The 24,994-nt window shown below is 43.8% G+C and overlaps 3 protein-coding genes across 3 annotated transcripts in view; 1 reads left to right on the top strand and 2 right to left on the bottom strand.

Annotated features, from left to right (window-relative positions):
* Positions 1-1,159: 1,159 nt before the first annotated feature.
* On the top strand, positions 1,160-5,415 carry LOC106920722 (E3 ubiquitin-protein ligase RNF170). Its single transcript, XM_014991914.2, has 6 exons — positions 1,160-1,405; positions 1,863-1,972; positions 2,336-2,444; positions 3,558-3,631; positions 3,710-3,820; positions 4,671-5,415. Exons 2-6 carry the CDS (start codon positions 1,952-1,954, stop codon positions 5,010-5,012), a joined length of 657 nt encoding a protein of 218 aa, XP_014847400.2. The 5' UTR covers positions 1,160-1,405; positions 1,863-1,951; the 3' UTR covers positions 5,013-5,415.
* Positions 5,398-24,501, bottom strand: pfas (phosphoribosylformylglycinamidine synthase). The gene is made up of 29 exons (XM_014991847.2): positions 24,372-24,501; positions 21,406-21,620; positions 19,547-19,671; positions 19,330-19,465; positions 18,238-18,343; positions 17,951-18,149; positions 16,963-17,068; positions 16,737-16,877; positions 16,535-16,659; positions 16,315-16,443; positions 13,775-13,912; positions 13,147-13,275; positions 12,952-13,025; positions 12,714-12,870; positions 12,573-12,634; positions 11,521-11,682; positions 11,164-11,400; positions 10,839-11,069; positions 10,550-10,730; positions 9,400-9,483; positions 9,094-9,249; positions 8,681-8,800; positions 7,815-7,960; positions 7,524-7,731; positions 7,022-7,113; positions 6,833-6,947; positions 6,601-6,750; positions 6,132-6,272; positions 5,398-5,970 (listed from the first exon to the last, which is right to left on the bottom strand). The coding sequence occupies exons 3-29, from the start codon at positions 19,665-19,667 to the stop codon at positions 5,660-5,662; spliced, it is 3,957 nt and encodes a 1,318-aa protein (XP_014847333.2). The 5' UTR covers positions 19,668-19,671; positions 21,406-21,620; positions 24,372-24,501; the 3' UTR covers positions 5,398-5,659.
* LOC106920696 (importin-13) overlaps positions 22,827-24,994 on the bottom strand; it is a 29,899-nt gene continuing 27,731 nt past the window's right edge. The window contains exon 23 of the mRNA XM_014991866.2: positions 22,827-24,876. Coding sequence (XP_014847352.2) covers positions 24,780-24,876 — 97 coding nt within the window. The 3' untranslated portion in view covers positions 22,827-24,779. The remainder of the gene's footprint in view (positions 24,877-24,994) is intronic.

Below are 24,994 nucleotides of genomic sequence, written 5' to 3'. Positions count from 1 at the left end.
AAATGACAAATGGTGAAAATGTAAAAAAAATTAATTGCTTTCAGACCTTACTTACACCCATACAGTACCCAAACACGCAGACACACACGCACACAAACACACACACGTGTGCGCGCGCACACGCACGCACACACACACACACACACACACACACACACACACACACACACTCACGCACGCACAATCTAACCGTTATGTTTTTGGACTGTCGGAGGAAGCAAAAGTAGTTCTACCATAAAATGACAATAAAATGATTTAATTTGATAGAAAAAAAGTACTACGGGTTCTTTGAAAGAGGTTGTAGTTTTGAAACCAGAAGGGAAAAAAACAATGAATAAATGCACTAAAAACAACCAGTCTGCTGATGCATTTACAGACCAGAAATGAAAGAGTTTTACATCAAGGGATAAAATGGCAGGTTTGCATCACTTGCTTGCTGTATCTTCACCAAGCCTGTCGATGGGAGGCTTCCTGCATTGTGCAGTGGCAACATGGAAACAGACATCCTTGCAAAGTTCATGGAGACCTTGCATCAGAAGATGTCAAACAGAGGCTAAACAATGACTTCCTCAACATGGGACGCTAAATTTTACTTTGATTCCAACATTCAAAATGATCTGTCTAGTTTTATGTCCTCTGATCAGTGTAAGGGTTTTCTGAATACAAGCTTGAGTCTGGCTAGATTTAAAAAAATCTGAAGCAAATGTCTCGACTTTTTCTGAACCCATTTTTTCATACTTTGTGTAAATTAAAATTGGACCTTGAGTTCAATCTGGACAGGTGTTTTAATACTTTAAACTTGTAAACGCCTGCACGGGTCTGTTAGCAACCTAAAGTAGTAATTAAGATCATTTTTGATGTCTTTAGTTTAAATTCTCTGGTAAATCCCATCATTGCTGGTGCCTGCTTCGTGGATTTCATAACCAGGAGTTCGTTGGGAGTGAAATATTGAGTGGAGAAGGTTTGCCAGAGCAAACGAAAAGTAAATGATTGGCTAATTCAGATCCTACCCACCAAACAAAGCGTGGGAGGAAACTTATCTCACTGATCATATGATCCAAACTGTTTATCAGTGACCAGAGTAAAACGGATACAGTTCATTATTCTTTAAATTACAAACACTAATAATCACAGTCCTATTTAAACTAAATTAAACGCCTTCTTTGCTGTAGCTCCTCTAGAGTCTCATTGACCCGACGCCTGCAGCGCTACCTTTAAACCAAAGGCCTCCGTCTGATATTGGAGGGTGTAGTTAATCATTGACGAGCAGCTGGGATTTATTATCTGCTGCAATGCTGTCAGGCAGCACTTCACTTCCTGCTTGGAAACAGAGACTGTACCTTTCTCTGCTGAACACGTCTGCTTTTACGAGAACCGCGACCTCGCTGCGCTCGTCTCAGTCCAGGTACGTCGCACTTCCTCGTGTTTTCTTGAACAAAGACTCCAACCTGCTCTTCCCAAAATGACTGAATTAATTCATATGTGTAGAAATGTAAAGTTATGGGATTTATTTAGGACATTTTTAGAGGTTGTTCTGATGCGTTTACCGTTTAATGTCAATCCTGTTCATTGTGGATGCACTTTATACTTGTCATGCTTAAAACTGTATAAAAATACACTATGGGTGACAATGTTAGCCTATTTAGTTTTAGACATGTATACTGCAGCCTTTAAATACTGTAGGCAAACTGTCAGACTGCAGAGCATCAATATGAGTGTGAGCCACAATCAGAGAAGATTCGAGCTTAATCATTCCTATCAAGCTCAAGTCAGTAGTGATGTGTTGTCAGTATCTCACCACTGGCAGCTATATGAGCTCATGTTTATGACACATTTATGTCATGTCATGTCATATGTTGCAGACTGCTCCATCTGCACCCTGAAGATCAAGTGGGTCAGGATCACCTGGCGTCATCCACAGCTTCGACCTGCACAAAGCCAGCGGCTAAAAATGCACTCAAGCTGCCATAAGGTGAGTGTCACTGTTACACACAGCCACAGCTGCAGCTGCAGGTTCTTCAGTACGTGATTATCCTCATGCCATCCATTGTCCGACCCTATAATAATCACAACTTTTATTAGGGGTTGTAATCGGCCTCAGGGAGTTGTTGCCAAACAAAGCCTGGAACAATCCCGCATTTCCTCATATGAGCCTATTAAACCTTAACTAAACACAAAGTCTCTGGAAGCGTTTTATGACGCGAGACAAAACCCATTGCACTTGTTCAGAGGATTTCCTGATTCTCCTCTATATGCTTTTATACATTTGTTTTTTGGTTGTTGTTTTCTTTTTTCTTTTTTTTTTGGTAATTTCCTTACGTGTGTCTTTCTTTAGGAATCAATGCAGTCTTGTCCATCCATGAGCTCGAGAGACTCCCACTGCCCAGTGTGCCTGCAGACGGCCACATTCCCAGTCCAGACCAACTGCGGCCATTTATTCTGTGGTACGAGATCACACAAAACACACAATGTGACCCATCCACTCTTACAGTAAACGTTTTCTCATATTATAACTTCAATGTATTTTATTGGAATTTTAAGTGACAGACAAACGCAAAGTTGTGCATAACTAAAAGTGAGGGGGGAAAATAAAGTTTTTTATTGTATGAAGATAAAAATCTGCATGAGATGAAACCAAAATGAAATATTCTTTATGCCCATGGAAAACTTCACATATGGTTGAAAGCAAGCGCTGCACATCATCCTGAAAATATAATGGTGGATGTGTGATGCTGTAGGGATACAGACCAATTTGTGAAGCTGTTATTCTGGAGCCGAGGTTCATTTTCCAGCAGGACAATGTCTCTAAAGCCAGAATGATTTAATCAAAAACATATTCATGAGTTAGAAGGACCTCTTCAAAGTCACTCTGACCCATGTTGCAAATAATAATAGGCAAATTTTAGTCTCTAGATGCTGAAACGTGGAAGAAATGCACCTCAAAGTACCAGAAGATGCATTTCCCAGTGAAATGCATTAAATGCATTGATGTTGTAAAGGTGAAGAAGTTCATGTGTGAATCCTTGAGCTGAGCACAGCATATCGCTGGTCAACAAGTGATTCAGAATCAGTGTACAGCAGCTGTAGGGGCCCTGATTGTGGTTTATTGATGCACAGAAGTTCACAGAGTTAATCTTCACTTGAAGAACCAAAACTGGAAAAATATTATTCATAAAGTCCTAATAAATACGTTAGTGCAGTGAGGAGATGAGTGAAGACGGGTCGGCTCTCTGAGTGAACTTCAACCAGAGACCTTCATAAACTTCAGCCAGGCTTTTTACTTTATCAACGGTTCTCGTGTCCTGCTGGGAAAGAAATCGTTTGGCTTCCATGTTTGGAAATCTTTACATCTGGATAGTGATAACATTTATGACATAAACCCACTCCTGTTTAACCTTGACGCTATCAGCTACTGATTACAAAACACATGCTCTCCCCGCCACGTTCACCGTTAACGCCCGTCTAGACTCTCCACAGATATTAGAAAACCGAAACCTTGTTTAATCAACTGACATTTTGTGACAAATGTGTTTAAAAGGTCGTGTTTGTTTCCGCAGCTAGCTGTCTGCTCACCTACTGGAGACATGGCTCCTGGCTGGACGCAGTCAGCTGTCCCCTCTGCAGACAGAAGGTAGACTGACGTGACAGATTTACGAGCCGCATGGCGAGCGTCAGACCTGTAATAAAAAGCAGCCCGTCTCTCTTTCAGGTCAGCGTGCTGTGCAACCTGTTTAAGGAGAGCCGATCAGATCAACAGTCCAAGAAAGTTCTCGGGGAAATCACGGACTACAACAAACGCTACTCTGGAGCCCCGCGAAGGGTCAGTGTTTGCACTAAGACGACTCCTTTCACAGCGATGAATTGCAATATCAGACGAGATTGAGATGAGATTCATTACATTTGCACACAACGGGTTCGGTAATGAGAGCACCTCTTATGCAACCCAAAAGTTTTATTTCATTCTAAAAAAATAAAATAAAAAAGGCACACGAAAGAGGACCTCGTTAACACTTGACAAAGGCAGAGCCAGAAGGTAATTGATTTCCCAGAAGGCTCTTCTCCTTCATGTACCGCTGTTAGGAAATCCAAATGGGCTTCTTGGAGGATGGGAGCATGGCAGATTAGTAAAATGGAAGCAGATAAAATTGCAGTCCCTTTGAAAAGGTATTTTTTTTAGAAAAGCACCCTGATGATGTCATAGCTAAGTGGAGACGATGCATTCAGGACCAGAAAGAAGCTAAGCCCCCCTCCCAAACAAAATTGGTATAAATCAATAGTGCTTTGTTTGCACTGGTTTGTGCAGCTAAACTTTTCTAGCAGTTTTTTTTTTCTTTTTTGATTTAGGTGTGCTGGTTGACTTTTGATGACCTCTGGAAACGTTCATTAATATCTTTAAAATGATGGCAGCAGATAAAGGTTTTTGCCACACCATTAGTTTGATTTGAAAAAGGTGGAGGGATAACGTCACTCAGCTCGATTTCCTTGTTTTTAGCTCCATCCATTTTTCTAGCTTTTTAAATCTGTGTAAAAAACTTTGATCTCATCTGATCAGAACAGAACACCACATGGATCGGGTTAAACTTTAGATTTGCTCTTTTTTTTTTTTTCCCTGTGTGAAACCCTCTGACATGTCTTCTGGTCCGACTTGACCTTTGTTGCGCCCCCTCCAGGTGACAGACTACCTCTGCGACGCTCCTCTTCTTCTGCAGTTACTGGCTCGTGGCCTTGGCACCATGGGAAGCCTCGTCTGGCTCTTCCTCTTCAGGGTGGCCCTGTGCTGCGTTGGCACTGTGGTGTCCATCTCCGTCGACCCCGCGCCGTCGTCGTCATCGATGACCCCCCTGGAAACGGATCCCTCTCTCTGCGGACTGCTGGGGGTCCTGGATGACCTGGTGGTGGTCATTCTGCTGCTCCTTTGCGTCATTAACGTCAATCAGCAAATTGCGCCAGACGGCGGACGACACTCTCCGAACAGAACGACCTCACAGGGAGTCATGGGGAGCTCGTTGTAGTTCTATGCTGCTCGACCGCAAGACGTTTGAAATGGACTTTTATTAGATTTCTGCTCTCTGCCTCGTTGCATGAGCAGATGAGAGAATATTGACAAGAGCCGGACACCATTGATCCCCTCAGACTGTGGATTCCAGGCCTGCTTGTCTAGTGTTTACAGAGCTTATGTAACTGTGATGCGTTCAAATGCAGTGTGGCGGTTCGGCTGTCGCTCCTGAGCGTCAATTAGTTGCTGCAATATTGGAAAAGACTTTTTAAATCTCATCCTTTAAAGTTTAACCTGTAAATGTAGCAAGTTGCAGACGACAGCCATCGTGCCAGTACTGTGATGTTTTCCCTGTACATATGTGACATTGTAGGAAGTTGTTTTTATGGTTAAAATAAAGATTATTTATTGTACTGTAACATTCATCTTTATTTAAGTCCCAGAAAACTTTTTTTTTTAAACAAATTCATTATGAAGATTAGTTTTAAATGTTTCAAGGATGCAGCTGATCATTCCAGCAAACATTAGTGTCAGATGATTCAACATGTAAACATTTGAGTTCTTCACCGTCTCTGATTTCAAAAACTGCACTAAAAACACAAAGTCATGTAGCAGAAAGTGAAAAGTTGAATCCTGTAATACTTGACCAGCACTAGAATCACATTAATCTGCGTTGCTGCACCAGGCGGCTGCGTTCCTGAACATGCGCAGCCAGGGCGAGGGTGAGAGCGCAGGCCGGAGGTCCCTGGGGGCCCAGGGCCACTGCCAGCCCAGGGTGCAGCGCTCCGGGTGGGGCATCATGGCCAGGTGCCTTCCGTCCCTGGAGCACAGGCCTGCAATGCCCTGAGGGGAGCCATTAGGGTTCAGAGGGTACTCCTCTGTGGGGGAACCCTGGTCGTCAAGGTAACGGACAGGGGCGAGACCAGAGGAGGTGATCAGGTCTTGGGCCCACGGGCTGCGGAATCGCATTAGACCTGCAGGGCGGAGTGGACAAACGTCAAACATGGCTGCTGACGCTGTGCTCTCTGAACCTACTAGTGAGCAGAGCTGTTCGCGAAGCAAATATGTAAAAACCCGATTTTTATTTTAACCTCTGAACGAACCCAAAGGATCCGATGAGGCTCAGAGTTTTTACCTTCTCCGTGAGCGACCCAGACTCCCAGTGCAGAGCCCTCCATGCCTCTCAGCCAGATGGACGGCGAACTCTGGATCCCAACGCTCACAAAACGCGACTCAAACCGGCCGGACCGATTGTGGGTCAGCACCACTTCAGAGTCTAACCAAAAAAAAAAACAAAAAAAAAACATTTAGACAAAAACAAAATGGGAGAAGTAAAGTAATAAGATTTCTAAGCAGCCTAATCGGCATGCAAGTTATCGATTAGTGAGTTAATCGAAAGATGTTTGATCTTATCGGTCAACTAACGATGAACTGATAAGTGGCTATTTTCTCAAAAACCTAAGGGCTGAAACAATCGTTAGTTTTAGCCCTAAAATAGTTGGATTTCTTTTTCTGTCGCTGAATAAGACATTTCTGAGCTCCTACATTTGGATCCGAGGCAGTGTGAATATTCTTTGTTCGTTAGCGCTCTGGTCTGATCTCACCTGCTCCTTCCTCTCCCTCTCCCACCCAGCCCAGCAGGGTGAGCAGCTGGCAGCCGTTGCACACTCCCAGACTCAAGGTGTCTTCCCTCCGCTGGAATCGCTCAAATTCAGCTTTAGCCTTGGGGTTGTAGGCCACAGTGGCAGCCCAGCCTGAAGAAAAGAAAGAAACTGCTAGTAGGAGGAACCCTGCACCTGCAGGCATCCTGTCATGAAGCATCGCTTCATGGTTCACCTTTGGCTGATCCCAGGACGTCTGCGTAGCTGAATCCTCCGACGAACACGACCGCCTTGAAAGGTTGGAGGGTGACGGATCCGGAGCAGAGGTCCTGCATAGTGACGTCCCAAACCTGCACAGCCAGGGTTACGTTTAAACCAGGAAGTGAACGCGCATGCACATGACTGCGAGGCGCTTGTTATCGACCTCAAAGCCCGCCATGAACAGAGACACGGACATCTCTCTGTCTCCGTTGCTGCCCTCCTCTCTGACCACGGCGACACGTGGCAAACCTGCAGCTGAAGGAAGAAAAGCAGAAATTGCTGACTCAGTAAAGTTAACTTTGGGATTACTTTACCATGAGATATGAAAACTTACAAATATATCCTTTTACCCCTTCAACTTTTCAATATTTCCTCACATTAGAACCATTAATTGTAATGTAGTTTTGAGGGATACAGAGTAATAGATCAATACAACATGTTTGATTTTTATTTGTAAAAAGCTGTGAAATAATCCATCCCACCATTATGCTCTATATTCTGTTGGTCTACCATAGAAAATCTCTAAAACAAAATAAAAAAAAAAACATTGTCATTTGTGATTGCAATGTGACACAATATCAAACGTTTGACACATGTAAATATTTTGCAAGTGAATATTTCACAACACCAATATAATCTTATATATAATATAATATTGATCTTACCGAGCTGCCGTATGCTAGGAGTTTCAGAGGGGTCAAAGGTCAGCTTAAAGTAAGGCTGCGTCCTCTTGGAAAGCCCTTCCTCCTCCTGCTTCACGCACAGCTCGTCGGCTTGGAGACGCTCCAGTTGGAAGCTTGTTGCCTCCCAAACAGCCCTGAGGTCGGGCAGCGACTCGGACAGAACCTCCTGTCCGTCCACCCGGACCCTGACCTGGGAACCGACGGGGAGGGGGCATCAGAGAATCAATCGGTGTGAACAGAAGAGGGTCTCGGCCTGCTCTGCGGACGTCTCACCGTAGCCTCTGGTCCGAAGCCGCAGGTTCTGCCGATGCGATGGCACCGCAGGCCTCCATCCCTGTATCTCTGACAGACGGCTTCCAGGTCAGTCTGAGAAACCTCCAGAACCAAACCCAGCTCCTCGCTGAACAGCAGCTCCATCACTGCACAGAAAACAGGGAGCGCCACAGTTGACTGAGTAAAGCAGAGGAGGCAGAGTGAATACTGTGAGCAGGCTGCAGCAGAAAAACCTGCACCTGCATTTAAGGCAAACATACTTTAAAAAAAAAAAAAAAAAAAAAAAGGGAATCTAATACATTTTAAGGTCTTAATTTTGTGTACTTTTTAAGGATCTGCAATATAGGTTTTATTGAAAAAAATAACTGAATGGACACAATTTAATGCAAAAGCTACTTAAGTAGTTTAAATATAAGTAGAAATATTAGAATAAATATCTGCGTTAAACCTCAAGTTTGCTCAAGTCTGAACAAAAACAAAACCCTCAACATTTAACCTGATATTGAAAGGAATTAATTTTAATAAAACTCAATAATTCCCTTAAAGAGTAGTTTAGGATTTATAATATTTGAGTAGTTAATAGTTATAGAAACACAGACATGTGGATCAGAAATGTTGCAGAAAAAGCAAGAATCATATTTGCACTTCTTATAAAACCTGATCTGATTTTCTTACAATAGTATCTGTGAGAAAGTTGGTGGCATTTAATTCAAGTTTTTAAGACGAATATCTCTAATGCCTGTGTAAAAATGGAGAGATTTCTCACTGTTTTGATGATGAGCGCCTGTAAAAGGTCTTAGCAGCATAAGGACCTGAAGAGGCTGAATGTTTTATGACAGCGAAGCAGAACAAATCCACTCATTCACCTCCGGATCCGTCTGAAGAGAGCTCAACGTCAAACCCGCGGTTCCCAGCGAAAGCCATTTCCAGCAGGCAGGAAACGAGGCCTCCATCGCTGATGTCATGTCCTGCGCTGAGGAGACGATCTGAGCGAAGAGGAAAAAAAAAACAACAAAAAAAAACTTCAGCTTTGTAATAATAAAACAAAACTGATACTCTGGCTTCTAAAAATCACTGATGGAAATCAATGGCAGCCTTTAATTTGCTGAAATAAACAACCAAACCAGCAGGGGGCAGTGTTATCACGGTACGATTATAGCTAATGAAGGACAAGTTGTGAGGGGGGGGGAAAAAAAAACCCTAGGCAGACTTAACCAAAGCAAACACTTGCATGTGTTCATCTGCGTACTTAAAAGTTTGAATGTGTTGGCAGACTGACCCTCTATGAGCTTCTGGGTGGTGGTGAAGCAGGCGCTCAGGAACTCAGGCCTGTCCAGGTCAGGACAAACGTCCCCCAGCTGACTGTAGCACTGAGCCAGGGCAGAGCCGCCGAGACGGTGGCGGCCTGGACTGACTGGGACCCACAACAACACGCCTAGAGGGGTAAAAAAAAAAAAAAAAAAAACACAAAACAAACACTGTGACGTTGTGGAAAGTGTGGCTTATGGTCAATTCAGGTCAAAAATCCTGCTTTCAATCAATCAGAGTGATGGATTCATCCTTTGCTTCTGTCGGCATATCGCACCTTTCCCATCTGGATCCTCGAGATCCGGCGTCACTGTGGCTGTGATGTCGGGGCAAACGGCATACGCAGAAATAACCAGAGCGCCTGAAGCAGATTAAATCCTGTTAAATTCTGAAACTCATACATTAAGAGTACGCAGACAAAAACACAGGACGAAACGTGCAGAGACAGGATTTTATAGGCGATTTCCCGGCCGTTTTTTTTGGGACATATTTCATTCTGACCGTGAGGCTGAACAGATGAAGTGTTATTAGTTCATGACGGAGCAAAAATACGGTTTCAAGTGATGTATTGATTTCAGGTTATATTTCATTTACTTTAAAGGGTAGAAGGGCTGACTGCTTAAAAATAGAACAGACTGCCCAAGGTTGACTGCTATGGATGATTCAAAGAGGAAATAAAAAAACTTGCGCATGTACACAAAAGGACGGTTGATACAAAGAAAACATCAGAATTTTAGCATCTGAGACAGAAAAACCTTTCAGACAGCAGTGAATGAGCCGAGGGTTTCTCAGGAAGTCGGCCATTGTAATACTAATTTTGATTTTTTTTTTTTAAGTTCTAGCTCCACTGGCAGATTTTACACTGATTTTCCTGTGTTTTAAGTAAAAAAAAAAATCTGCTAGTGGATCTAGTACTTTTTCATCAATAAAGAAACTATTGACTTAAAACAAGCACCTATATCTTGCTGAAGAGTTACTTGTAAGTTAGTGCACTGGATGTAAGGCAAAACTAAGATATTTGCTATAAAACCCAGACAAAAATACTGTGTAAAAACACACAGATTTTATGTTTCTTAACAGCTTACTATTGCACTGTACTGTTGGATTCATTTTGCTACTCCTCACTCTTAAAACATGAGGTTTATGTTTACTTTTGGAAAATAAGAGATCAAAATCCCGACTGCTACAGAGACTTTATTTGTGTGTGAAGCTTTAGGTTTAATCTTTTTCTTCTTCTTGCGATGCTGTCCTTTTAAAATCTGTAAGAAAATTCTCTTTGCCTATTCTGTGGTGCATAAATAACGGTGAGGAACGTAAATGATGATGGTTGCTGCTCAAATGTTCGTACAGTGCGACTGCCGAGCCTACATGAGCTTCTATAAACCAGACGTGGATCTTCTTGCACTGAAGCACTGAAGTGTGGGTACCTGGCGCTTTGACCGTCTCTGTCCCCACTCTGGCCGCCATGCTCAGAGAGTCCTTGCCCCCGTCGATGGCCACGCCCAGCTGACCCATGACCTCACACATGGCCTTGCAGGCGTCCCACAGACATGCCCCCTCGCCGGGCAGCTTGGCGGCCCACATCCAGTTCCCACTGCACTTCACATCCTGAAATGCGGCACGGAAACTTGAAATATCTCAGAAACTGAAAAGTCGTCGCATCAGTCGGGACTTTCAGCTCCACAACATGTTTGCTGGTAGTTTTGGTGGTCTCACCTTCAGAGCCGTGACTCTGGCAAACAGCAGGTTGGTGAGAGCCTCTCCGACAGCCATCCGGGCCCCCGCCGCCGGGCAAACCAGGCCTTTGACGGGCTGCTCCCCGATGGCCGTGGCCGCCCCCTGCAGGCCGAACGGTGACAGAGCCACGACCGCCACGTCGGCCAGAGGGGTGTGAAGGGGGCCGACGCACTGTTGCTGGGCAACCAGGCCGGTTACAGAGCGATCCACCTAAAGGAGGGAGGTAGCAAAGTGGGGATAGAGTCACAAAATGTTGGAACAATAAAAAAAATATATAAATAACTATTTTGGCAAAAGACACCACCTTATTGGTCAGGTAGCGTTTAGACGCCACAGCAGGCAAACGTAAAACCCGCTGCAGGGCGTCTCTGACCGTCAACTCAGCAGGAAGACTCAGGGGCAGAAGGGTGGGGGCCAGGCGCTCCATCCGAAACTCTTTCTGCGGCATCTTGCCCAGAACCCACTCCAGCTGCAGGTCAACAGGATGGCGGACGCCGTCTGCCCGATCGCCGTCGCTTCCCTCGTCATCAACCAGAACGATCTGTGTGGAAAAAAAAAAAAAACACACACACACATGAAGATAAACAAGCTGCTGCCATCCCGGTACAATTTTCCGCTACGTTTTAACGCCGCAGTGGACAAAAAAAGTTATGAAGCATGCCTTTCCGTCTCCTGTGATGCGTCCCACAAAGTCAACAGGACACTTTTCCCTCTGACAAACTCTCTGCAGGTACGACTTGTCTGACGGCCGCAGCAGCAGAGCGTTGCTCTCCTGGTACTCGGCCCCCCACAGCTCCAAAACGCTCAGCGTGGGGTCGCCTTTCTGCACACACAGAAAAAAAAGAAAAAAAGAGGGGAATGATGTGGTTTTGTGTTCAGAATGAAGAGTGGCAGATTAAAATGAATAAATAACTTATTAAATAATAAAAAATTTTAAAACTGAAAAATGAAATCCCTACAGTTAATTGAGGCTTATAAAAATAATTCTATATTTATGTCAAGTTTTTTTTTTATTACACATTTGATTAATTTAGTCATTAATTATTTATAATTTGGCACTCTTCTCTCTCTCTATAGTTTTGATATTTTTAATATTTCTTATTCAAATTTAAGAATATAATGTAGGATGTTTTTTTTCTGCTCTTCCTGTCATTATCAGTCCTTTATAGTCTTTACACATAAGCAGCAGAGGCAGCCCAACAGCTAACACTGTGGTTAGCACCTTACAATAGCGATTAGCACAGCCAGCCTTACTGAAACAGCAGACTGTGTATTCCTTGAGAATGTCGACAGTTTAACTCTGACATTTCTGAAAGGCTCTTTAACTCCAGAATGCTTCAGGACAGAGTTGTTAAAAACTCAGTTAAATGAAAGCAAGCAAGCCATATTCCACTGAGCCTTCCTGTTATCTGCTTAAAGTCTTGATCTTTCCTGCAGGCTAGATAAACCACAAAATGTTAGCACTGAAAACATTTCATTTCTTTCCTTCCTCTAGCTTTACTTCAAGCATCTCACTGATATTGAAAATGGCTACCTCTAGGTCTTCCTTCAGTAACAGCATGTACACTAAAGAGTGTTGTTGTCACCACAACATGGCAGAGCTTTGGCACTGCTTGTTGACCGACCCACCCACGAGTTTCCGACCCTTGGTGCAAAACACAACTGCATTCATGTGCAAACCTGAGCAAAAGTTGAGATGTTTGTGCCCATTACCTTGAATTTACTACAGTAGATCACAGCGCCGGCTGGCTCGCTGAGCTCCTTCAGAACATTACCTTAAGACGAGAACACGCGTCAGCGCTCGGCCTCTCATTTCAAAGTTTAAAATGCTTTCAAACTCCACGAAGCTCGAACCATTTCCTCCTGCTCCCTGATCATGGATGCTGCAGATGGGGTTGCCGTTGCTTCTTTCCAGGCATGCCCTGAGAGCGCGGTTCATCTTCTGCTCCATCTCAGCGTCTCCCCTTTGGACCGCTCCCAGGTCCCTCTCGCTGCAGTTGTCTCCTTGCACCTGCAGTAAGAAAACAGCTTCCTCGTTGCAAAAATCATCAGCGTCACGTAAGCACGCTGCCAGCCTGTCCGTGGTTCGTACTTGAACAGAAGAGGCCGCTCCTCCTCCCACGCCGATCCGATACACCGGCCCGCCGATCTTCACCACCTCCATCCCTGATTGCAAACAGCCGGAGAAGAGGAGCGACGGGAGACGGAGTGACTCACTGATCGATGCGCGTTGTAAAAATAGCTGCAGAATGGATTGCTTGAGTTCACGCAGACAGTCGGACATTACCGGCTTCTGCCTCCTCTTTCTTCACGTAGTTGTCCTCGATCGATCCAAGACCGCCGCTGAACATGATTGGCTTGATCCATTCCCGCCGCTCTCCGTTAGCCAACCGCATGCCAAAGGAACGGGCAAAACCTAGAAGAAGAAGACTCTAAGATAATAGTAACCAAACACCCTACAGACATATAAGTTCATTAAGTATCTCCTGAAATGTTGGTATGGCAATCCCCAACATCCTCAGTACAAATATTAAATATTTTTGCAGACAGCAGTGCAGGATCTTGATTAATGAATTAATGTAAAGTTGACGGATCTTATTGATCAATTAACAATTGATAAGCAGCCGTTTAAACCCCCCCCACTGTATATCAAGAGAGTCAACCATTTTTCATAACAAATTTTTCATTACATACTGAATAAAAAAAAAACGTGCCCTCTCCTGGACGGAGGCCAAACTACAACACTGAAAGGAGGTCTAAGCGGATGTTATTAGATAATCGATTGGAGTGTTTTTTACTCTAATAAATAGAACCTTTGAGTAGTTATTTATATTAAACCTACTAGTTTTACACCGTTTATTACCCGAGTTGTGTGAATTAACTCAAACTTGAAGAACAAAACCGTCTTCTCTCACCTGAGAGGACAGGTTCTCCAAACTTGTTGCCGTAGTCTGAAGCTCCATCGCTGGCTTCAATGGCAACCTGCAGTGGAGGGGCAAAGCTGGACGGATACTCCCAGCCCTCACCTTCCTGCTCCCAAGGAAGACTGTAGCCTGCAGGCGAGGACAGAGAGAAAAGTATTGAAACTGAAATGATTTTATGAATTATTGTAAGACTAGTTTTCCTAAATTACTATAATTTACTATTGTTCCTCTTGCAGGTGGGAACACCAGCAAGTCTAGCACAACGTCAGACCACACAAGGCTTACAGAATTTGGGGGGAAAAAATGGAGAATTAGAAAAGTGACTGAACAAATATGTTCAGTCTCTTTTAGTCAAGATTTTCTTCTTTTCTCTACTTCTCATCTGTGCTTCTATCACGTTATGACTTTTAGCATTTTGGTCATCATTAGTATCCAGACTCTGACCACCTGGCTAAATATTACATTAGCGTAAGAAATTCAACTTCATAACATGTATTAGCCAACAATTATTGCACTCCAAACAATCCTCTGCAATATGAATATTGCACACAGTGGGATTATAATGATGATATACTTGCGATATATCGTGCATCCCGAACGCAAGTCTAGTTTGGAGAAAGGTTGACTGGAGAACTATTCCTCTCCAGGATGAACATTTCGCCTTCACTTAGGTTTGTAAAGCTGAAAGGCCATTATTCTGACATTTAGGAAAGACAAATTATTTTGGTAATTCTAACTAAACTAAAACAAGAGCACTCCGGTCTAATTTAACTTCAGATAGTGAGAAAAGAAAAAAGTTGTGAGTGTTTTTATTCGGTGTGTGTAAACTTCTGGGTTAAACTCTATGCTTTAGAAATGATTTACAGACCTTATTGACCAACTTCACTGGCCTTTGTTCTGGAATTATAGGTGAATCTCAGGAAAATAAGGTAAAACCTAAATATTCGCTTATTTCAGCAATTCAAGTTGAGAAGTTTAACTTATATTTATTTATTGCACATAGGATTATTATTATTTGACTATTTCTGAGAATATTAATGGTTATAGTTTCCATCTAGAGAAATTAATAAATTAAATTTCTGAAAAAAGTAACTACCGTATTTTCCGCACTATAAGGCGCACCGGATTATAAGGCGCACCTTCAATGAATGGCCTATTTTAGGACTTTTTTCATACATTAGGCGCACCGCATTATAAGGCGCATAGAATAGACGCTTCATACTCTATTATTACACATCCACATTAATAAAGAAATGGTCCCCGAGTACTTTATATAGTAGGCTGGCCCAGCCGTTGTTTCACTCACGGTGTTGGTGTTGCGATATTATGCCCAAGTGCTTTCTGGGTAACACAGACCAACCGACACGCTGCCGCTGCAGTCTCTGTCTCTCTTCCCCTGCCCCTCCCCCCCTTTAAATGTATTATCAAACTTTATTAACAAACCAGTGTTCTGACAACTATCCCAGCATGCACCGCGCACTACTTCTTCTACGGGGAAAAAGAAGTTGGCGGCTGCTTACCGTAGTGGACCAACTACGTAAGCAGCCTACTGCATGTCTGTGTAAACATGACGTCTTTCATTTCGATCTGAGTTAATTAGCGTAGCATTTCTGCCGGATTTTCACAACATATCAGCCACGACAATGGACAGGGGAACCAACAAGTTCATGTCATCTTTTTTGGACGACATCAAGGTGTTTGAGCCACTGGATGCCTCCAACATTGTGCGCGTCACAGCTAAAAGCTACCGATAGATGAGGAAAACAGCAGATCCTCACACCCTCAGCATAAATATAGCTGTGGACAAGATCACTGATGCCTATTGTTCTTGCAAGGCTGGGTAAGTCGGCATTCATGGTTTTGATGGTCCACAATGTACATTAGCATATGTTTACTACTGTAGCTTGTGTTTGTGAGACGGTCACGCACGTGGTAGCTGCACTGTGATCTAAAATGGGCATTAGCCAATGAAACGCGGCCCCTGTGGTAAGGTCCGTTGCTGGACCTGTTGTGGCTCAATATTGGTCCATATATAAGGCGCACCGGATTATAAGGCGCACTGTCGGCTTTTGAGGAAATTGAAGGTTTTTAGGTGCGTCTTATAGTGCGGAAAATACGGTACTACCACCAACTAAAAGTATAACCATACACAGCAGCTCTTGCTGTTGGAGTCCACGCCTTGTGAATCGCTCACTACCACACTTTTTCCTTCCACTCAACTTCCTCTTAGTTCATCTGTCAGAGATAACATTTTGTGACTTATTGTGCAGAATGTCAATAACTATCTGCTGGTCAAGTAACAACAAGTCAACAATACTCCGCATGATCGTCCAGGGCATTACATCACAATAAACACCCTTTGTCTGATGATTTTTGATGATATTCTAAAATATTGAGATCCATCTGTACTTTATGAAAGTTTTTCTTCCCTTTAAGGTTTTCAAAGTGCTCAAAAAATAAAGTTCAAAACAAACAAATGTTTATTTCCTGCCACCATTAGAGCAGTTGGTCCCCACGGCGCAGTGAGCTACCTGGGATGTGCAGGTTTCCGAAGCAATATCCCGCAGTCCCAGCGATGACGTGCCCTCCTCGCCCGGCGCTCTGGACATCTCTGATGCGACCTCCGGTCCCCGTGGTGGCGCCACTGAACGGCGCGACACCTGCGAGGTTCAGAGTTCGCTAAGCATCATTATTTTGTACTAGAGCCACGTCGGTTACTTGTGACTTTGACTGGCGGAAGTGAGAGCCGACCGGTTGGGAAGTTGTGCGTCTCGGCGGTGAAGATGACGTGTCGCACAGAGCGCCGTGTCTCGTACGGGCTAGCTTCCGAGGGGTCTGCTGGGTAAATGCACCGCAGCTCCCCGCCCCTGATGCCACTGGACACAGAAATGAAACGTTTCACAGAGCGGGCGGGGCCTGGGGCCACGGGCCCGCGAGCGTCTCCCAACGCCACCTGCTGTTGTCGCAGAACTTGATGACGTTGTTCTGGTTGCTGTGCCGCTGGGTGTCCATGATGAGGCTGAAGAGGGTGGCCGGCTGCTCCTGCCCGTCGATCACCATCCGCCCGCGGAAGAACCAGTGGCGGCTGTGCTCGCTGGGACACAGAGGGACACACACGCATGGGAACCGAGTCAGAAACGTAAAACGAGGAGGATGCTCGGGCGATTCCTCCGCCCCACCTGTTGGACTGAGCCAGGTCGAAACACTCCACGCTGGTGGGGTTCCTGTTGATCCTCTGGAACATGGACGTGTAGTAGTCCAGGTCCCAGGAGTCAAAGGCCAGACCTGGAGCACGCACACAGACAGCAGCGTAAACACCAAGGCAAAACCAGGCAGCGTGAACCGATTCAGACAGAGAAAAAGGATAAACGGCAAACACACCGACACACACCGACACTTCTCCAAGGGAGGATAAACCCAACACAGTCTGGCTCTGATGCGTCCGATGACTGGTAATCTGATCAAATAATCCTCGCAATATAAACCATGTTTTGCTCCACAGCAAAGCAAAATAAAATGACCAAATGGGTTTGGCTGGATTTACGTCTTTTAATCCCCCGAATGTGACTGAGTATAACACAGCTGTCATAATTCATAGCAAAACATATTGATGCGCCAAGTGAAGGTGTTTAGAGAACATGGAGAACATGGAGCTGCATCTCTACACCCTCCTCCTCAGTGGTGGCCCATCACTTCAAACCTCACTGAAATACACAAAGTTCACGACTGTATAGTGACAAAATGTTTAAACGTTTAAGAGAAGCGAATACTTTTTGCAGAATGTTTCAGTTTTACCACAAAATCTTCAGCTTTGCTCCACAAGTCACACCACGTCCAGCATGCTTGGTCTGTTTGATAAAGCAGGCCTGTCTGCTGGTTTCACTACGTTAGTGAGGCACACAGAAACAAGATATGCCAGATAATGAGCAGCGGCTTCATCGTCTTGTGACTTAACGAGCTAAGTGGGAATGTCATGCATCATGTGACGTTACGGCCTCCACCGAGTACTTACAGCGAGCTGCAAGACTGGAAAGAGGGCATGAAGAAAGATGAAAGAGAGAGAGGAGGAGAGAGAGATGTCACAGCAGGGTATAAACACCAGAGACTCGGTGTGTGTGGAGCTAAAAGCAGAGCAGCGGAGACCTCAGCGCTGCCAAAAAGCCTCACCCAGCTCGCTGTTCGCCGTCTCCAAGGCGGCGCAGCCCTTCCCCAGGACGTCCACCTCAAACACCGGCTGCGGCGCGGTTTCCACGGCGAAGGAGGTGATGGGATGTTGATAGACGCACTCCGTCATGCTGTCATGGAGACACTCGATCAGCTCCTTCACGTCTGTGCTGAGCTCGCCCGCGCTCCGTCCGTTCTCGGCCTGACGAGGAGACGGACGGGTCGCTTCAGAGAAATAAATAAGTAGGAGTAAAATGGAATCGTGACCTTCCCGTGTCACATTCAGCGACCTTGATCAGAAACCTGCGGGACCGCTCCACTCGCGTGACGTTGGAGAGGCCGGCGCTCTGACAGATGGACACGGCGTTCGTTGACCAGGCGGTAGAGAAGTTCAGCCTGAAAACACACAGACAAAAAAAAAAGCTGACGCACAACTCAGAACGACCCCCACTTTCTAGGGATGCAAATATATGGAAATATGCGCAGCATTAATAAGGCTGCTATGGTCAATAACCAATATTGACAAATATTTGACATATTGGCCAGGAAAATACCTGATTGGTCCATTTCCACTTTAAACATTTTGACAAATTCTCATGTCACTCCTCTAAAGCAAACCACATTACGGCACACTTAACACACGTTGAGGTTCAAAGTGTCTCACCTCAGTGGCCTGCATTCTGATGAATATTCATTAAAAGGAGCGGATGAATATTCATGCTGGTCTCGTTACCCTCCCAGCCTCATTACATGAATAAATGAATACATTTTCACCAGTTCACCAAGTGCCTCGCTACAAAACGATGAGCAGAGCTACAACATGAAACCGACAGGTCAGATATGGGCTAAGCTAACATTTTTTCTTTTGCTGACCATGGGAAACCAGAGACTGTGTGTGGAAGTGAGGCTTCACACTTTCTGTCCTAGGGACCAGATTCCAATTAGGAAACTATGCTGGCTTTGCTAATTAGCACTGCTGGTAGAGAAAGGGCCCCAAGACAAATTTAGCTTTTGTTGCAGCTGCATAATCTGACAGCGGAAAAATTAGACAACCTACACCTCTTGAGCAAATTCAGTGGAGAATCAGTGATTATGTGGACTTGCTTCTCTTCCAAAACACAGTGAGGACCTTGTTAAAATGCATAAACTGTGAACCCACTTCACAGAATAATGGTCTTGAATATTCGGCCAAATCAACCTTCCTTCATGGCTAATTCAGTGAGACGTAGAAACCAGGCCTCTGGAGGATGTAGTCTAGTTATGCAAAGAGGATTAGTTAAGGAGACCCCTCTCTTTTTGCGCCACCTTTAAGGATGCTGTATGCTGTTACACTAAAGCTAATGAAATGTCAGCCTCCGGTGTGCAGAAGTCATGAGCAGCACCTCGGTCCGATCTCCACTAGTTTGTCCCCGCTTCCCTCCGTGAGCCTCGGTTGGTCAGACAGCGGCTCCGCCTGCAGAGGAGGACGAAACAACCAGAGGAGAACCTCCGTCTGCGCCGCATCCAGACGCTCGCAGCCTGCGGAGGAGAGCAGGAAGAGCATTTAGGGCGAGGTGGAAGGCCGCCGTTCCTAGAGCGAGTTCATCGGCGTGATCTCACCTGTCAGCTCCACGTTGTAGCACAGCTCGGTCGTGATGGACAGGTGAGGGAAGAGCTTTGCTGCCCTCTGCAAGGCTCGTCCAATCAGAGCTTCGCCGCTGTAGAACCTCAGGACGGCCATTTTTCTGAGAAGAAAATCCAGTTAACGAGGCACTGAGCCTGTTAAGCATTCCCCTTTTGAAGCAAGTTTAGAAAAAAACCCCAGCCTAGTTTATGTTTAGATTATTTTCTGCATGTTCCAAAGATGCTGAAAACATAATGTTCAAGTTAGCATCTCGTATGGCAACTTAAGTACGCTTCATTTATGCTCTACTAGAAATGTATGCTCAATACAGATTCTTTAAAGTTCAACTAGTGATCGCTTTTAATTTTACTTTATTTGTAAAAATGCAAAATAAAAAATAAAAAACAAAAAAACAAAAGTCAATTCTTTGCTTGGTCACCAAACCAGACATGGTTGATCTAAGATAATCTAAAGACCCTAAATGAGATGAAATGGCCCTTTTTGATTTCAGGGAGAGTTCAAATTTATCTGTTGGTTTTATGTCAGTGGTTCAAAAATTAAAACAGAGCTGTTGTAGCAAATCAAGGTTCAAATCCAATTCAAATTTAATTCAAAAATACTTTATTAATCCCAAAGGGAAATTAAATGTTGCTGTGATTCATAACATCTGAATAATTTATAATTTTATTCAGATTTTTTTTTTTTACCCCAAACACATGAAATTCTGGAAACCGAAGCATATTTTTATTCAAATATTTCTTTTTTGTCAGTAGTTACCCAAACTATTGGGTAAATATAACTATTGTAATAGTTTGGGCATTCACGTCACTTCTTATATAGTTTTAATCAAATCAGATTTCAAACGAAGCTGTGTGTTAAATCATAAAAGAGACAATCACAATCAAGTATACATAAATATGAAAAGTTTACTTTTCAAATTAAATTTATGTACTTTCCACAGTGCATTTTAAGCCTTAGATTAAAGACTGATAAAGTACTTTTAAACAAGTTAGACAATAAATAAAGCACAGATCATTTCTGAATAATAAATCTACTTAAAAAAAAAAAATAATTTTAAGCTAAACTTTGAAGTGAAACTGATAAATCGCAAAGTTTGCCTCAACTCAAGACCAGTTCAGCAGCATAGTTAAAGACAACATGGTGATGAGCAGAACTCTGGCTTCTACAGATAAAATGTTGACAAAAGGCGACCCCTGATACTGAAACCCCCTAATCAAGAGAGTGAACTCAGATCAGGACTGTCCTCTGTCCTGCTTTAGATGCGTTGACTGATAAACTCAAATTCATTCTTTAGCAAGATAACAACAAAAAATATATATATAAATCTCTACGTTCAGTGAAAAGAATAAGAGGTTTATGATTAACCGCCAGCATTGAGTGAAGACAAAAAAAAAAACAACAAAGAACAGAGTCAGATTTTCAAGCTCTGAATAAGAAAAAATGTTTTCTCTTTTTGAATGCAGCATCAGTTTGTTACTAAAATGCATATCTGCTTCCCTCATGCACATCATCATGTTTGATTCTTTTAGTTGTTTTTAGAGGAAACCCTATCTAACGAGATGTACTCATTTCAAAGCTCTTTCACTTCAGTTCTTCCTCTGCCAGTCGTGATTCAAACACTGGGAGCATAAATCAGGAGTTTTATGCAGCAAACTGCATAAAGCATGTATTCAGCACGCACACACTTTTTCACGGTAACTACGAGTTTAGCAATTAGCAACAGTACAAGAGTGACTGCAAGAAGATGAAGAGTAACACCACTAATATATCCAAAAGGAGGGGGAGTTACTTATTGAAAGCTATGGATCAGAGAGTTAGCAGGAAGCTAACTTACGTGCAGCAGCTTCACTAGTTTAGGATGGAAAGCTGAGACAGTCACCGCAGATCTGGACAAGACTCGTCTTCCTGAACGAAAGCTTGGAAGTTGTCTGCTTATGGGTCAGCAACGCAGGCTGGCAGGGGGCAGGATGGACGGAGATCAGCACTCACATGTGCGCCGCTCTGACCGCATCACGCATGCGCAGCTGGGGATCGTTGAGGGAGATGATCCTGGAATGTCAGACAATTTGGGAAGACCTTGAATGCATCACCTCACCACCGCGCCTCTCCGTCTGTTTGTAAAAACAGATGAGCTTCACGCCAACTAGCCTAAGTTCTGTCGAATAAAACTTTAATTTATCCATTTTATTCCATAACTTCACTTCTTTCATAGTTTTAAACCTTCATAATAAATCAATACATTTTCCTGAAATTTTGTTGTAAACAGTATTAATTAAATTAACGTCAACCTTCCTATAAAACAAGCTTCAACACGCATCTGCCTCGGGTGACATCGCATAAGGCAACTATTCATTGTGCTTAGACTACAGCCATTAGTGCTTTCCATATTTTTTCACTCTCTAATTACGTCATGTCTTTTTTTTTTTCTACTGCTTTTGGCACAAGTGACCTTTATTAGACAGGAGGCCGGCAGGAATCAAACCCAGGACAACCGCGTCGAGGACTAGCGACTGCGCATGCTCCACCAACTGAGCCACTCAGCACCACTTACATTATGCTTTTATTCAAAATCCTCCTTCAAATGCGCGTGATTGCATTCTGCATGGCTGCTCTTAAGGTTTTAGCAGAAAGCAATGCATGGATTTTATGAAAAGTTTGGCAACATCACAGCTCGGAACAGTTTGTGAAGAGGAACAAGGCAGACTGGAACGGAACTGCCAAAGATTTTTCTTCCCAAGCCAAGTTGTTATAAAAACCATTTGGTCAGGTTGATATGTTGCATTTAAAATACTTTTCAATTTCCAACCATGCTTCCTGCAGACCTGCTGCATCATCTGCTACTTCTGCTGAAAATTGTCTAGAAGACTTTGACAGGTTTGCAGGCAAAGAATTGTCAAAGAATTTCACTTGATCTCTTTATCAGTTACAAATAAAACAATAACTGCATGAAAACTGTGTTTTAAATATCACTGGACATTTGTTAGATATAAAACCCACCCTAAAGTATCTCACTTATAAATTACCTTAGTATTTATGGATGCATAGGCTTATCAGAAACTGGTTATAGCCGGGATGAATTCTTTTTAAGTGAATGAAGTTGGTGCAATCTTATAAACCTAAGTGATTCAATATTTGTCCTCATGCAAAATAATGTTCTTAAATCTGAGCCAGCATCTAGAAAAACAAGAACATCTTTGACAGAAGTGCTGATAGGAGGAAAAATAAAAACATCCACAACCGTTAGACGTCAATAGCTGCAGTCTCAGATATATTTAATAAATTAAAGCCAAGGTACAAAAAGACCACTGTACATTTAATTCCTTCCACCTCTCATCCGCCTACAACTCTAGACTGTGATAAACAGCGCTCCTTCTCTCACTTTAGACTAAGAGCACAAAACAAACCAGGGATCAGTGTTGAACGGCAAGACGTTCATTGTACTAATTGGACTAAAGCGAAGTGGCTTGGATCAAAAGTGATTCCTGTCTTGGGTCTCTGTCTTCGTCAACTGTCGCCCCCTCCCAAAACCCCCCCTCCCGTCCCGAAACACATACATGCTACATGTCTGCAGGCACCTCGGATAAGACAGAAGGATTATACTGAGATGAAAGTTTTATCAGAGATCACAAGGTACGTTTAGATGCCGAGTGCTGCTGATTCACAAAGACAGTTTTAATTTACAGCCGTAGCGTCACAGGCGTAAAGGATGAGCACAGAATGTCGGCGTGAGGAAACTCTATCGGGCGATCTTAACGGCGTGTCGCTCGGCTCTCTCTGACCCTCTCCAAGGCAGTGACCCAGAGGATTCTGGGTAGCTTGATCGCAAGCGTTTGTTAATAGAAGGGCTTGGTGAGAAGGACACGGATGGATGAGTCTGGTTTGACAAAGAGGCGATGAGAGTTCGAGGAGTGTTAGATGCTCCAGGTCAGTCTTTCTGAAGAGGGTTGCCTGAGTGAGCGTGGCTTGAAGAACAAAACGGGCTCTTTGAACACCAGGCGAAAAGAAAACGATGCATTTGTACCATAGGTCCAATATAAGTGCACTGAACAAGTGGGGAAGGGGGGGGGGGGGGAATAAAAAAGATACATATGTGCAAACCTCTCGTACATACAGATACGATCACACTCGTACACTCAAATACGCAAGTGTTCAGCAGTACCTGTTAATATGCACAACTCAGATTAATATTTTTGCACAATTACAGTGACTAAGCAGCCCACTGTCAGAAATGCCTAGTCTCATTCTTAGCAGCTTCCATCATGGCGCCGGTTACCGGGATCCGGTTTCCCTCCTGCCATTGTTCTCAGCAATGCTGCTTTACCTCATGGTAAAGAGCGAGACTGCAGCAGGACTGGGTAGGATGACACGTGCATGAGGTACAGCCCCTAATAAAGAGGGCTTCATGAATTATTTGACTGTATAAAGTCCAAGTATTGTGGTTTTCAGTCTACCTTTCTCTACTCGCACTCCATAAAAGGCCTTTTAATAAAACAAATATAAAAAAAAAAAATCACAAAACAATTAATATAATTTGGCAAACGCAGAGATATCACAGGGTGGAGCATGAGCTGGAGCAAATATTGGGTTAACTTCCTGCAGGATCCCCCCACCCCGACCCCCACACCCCCTAAACAATGCTCCTTTGTATCCCATTAGCAGCAGCAGCAGGACTGAAACCACCTATTTGTATTTACATATACATTTATATAATTACCTTGGTTCACTTTGAAAAATAATGTCAAGTAGCTACGTACGATACCACTACCATTTCATATAGATGCTAATCACCAGGAAACAAACCTAGGGAACCACAGGAAGATCTAGAAAGGCAGAACAAGCCAGAGATAGGAGGCGGCGTTAGGCAGCATGCTGTGTGTGCTGCTCAAAATCCTTCCAATAAAATGACCTTTAAAAAGGAGAAAAGAGAGGAGGAAGAGGCAATCAATCTTTTAACAGTGAAAGAATCAATGCAGCAAGGAGGAGGCGCTCTCTTAGGCCTGCTGGGAGTTGGAGTTTTGTCCACTGATCCGACGGCAGCTCTGGGCTGGAACTTGGCTCCGTGCCTTTGTCCTGCGGCTGGATGGATTATCGTTACAATCGTTTCTCGATGTCTTTATGGGTTTGGAGAGAACTTTGTTGCTGTGGCATCTGGGCATTTGCACTGAGGATGAAGGTTACGATTAGCTGGGCGCTTCGAGGGGCAGTGCTTCAGTATTCAGCAGCGTACTCTGTGCCGTGCAGACCTCTGCACAGCAGCGTAAACTCTTTCACCATGTCCTTTACTCTTCTCTTGTTTACTCGCTCTCTGCATTGCCAAAGAGGGAGAGAGAGAAAAGAACAAATCACTGAGCGTGGGTAATTTACAATGTCACCCGACCCTCGGACTTCGTCTTGTAATCGTGTAAATGACCTTCCAGGTTTGA

This window comes from Poecilia mexicana, unplaced genomic scaffold, assembly GCF_051168715.1.
Source record: "Poecilia mexicana isolate PSO_F unplaced genomic scaffold, ASM5116871v1 scaffold_4, whole genome shotgun sequence".
Lineage (NCBI taxonomy): Eukaryota > Metazoa > Chordata > Actinopteri > Cyprinodontiformes > Poeciliidae > Poecilia > Poecilia mexicana.
Note: the sequence above shows the minus strand (reverse complement) of the source record. Positions and strands in the feature narration are given on the sequence as shown.

What these genes read in the sequence shown, in the direction of transcription:
- LOC106920722 (XM_014991914.2), top strand. Translation starts at nt 1,952, where the DNA reads ATGCACTCAAGCTGCCATAAG. An exon ending in CTGCGGCCATTTATTCTGTG is followed by an intron (nt 2,445 to 3,557) that starts GTACGAGATCAC and finishes TTGTTTCCGCAG; the next exon opens with CTAGCTGTCTGCTCACCTAC. An exon ending in GTCCCCTCTGCAGACAGAAG is followed by an intron (nt 3,632 to 3,709) that starts GTAGACTGACGT and finishes TCTCTCTTTCAG; the next exon opens with GTCAGCGTGCTGTGCAACCT.
- pfas (XM_014991847.2), bottom strand. Translation starts at nt 19,667, where the DNA reads ATGGCCGTCCTGAGGTTCTACAGCGGCGAAGCTCTGATTGGACGAGCC. An exon ending in CGAGGATCCAGATGGGAAAG is followed by an intron (nt 9,250 to 9,399) that starts GTGCGATATGCC and finishes TTACCCCTCTAG; the next exon opens with GCGTGTTGTTGTGGGTCCCA. An exon ending in CTCTTCAGACGGATCCGGAG is followed by an intron (nt 7,961 to 8,680) that starts GTGAATGAGTGG and finishes TTTTCTGTGCAG; the next exon opens with TGATGGAGCTGCTGTTCAGC.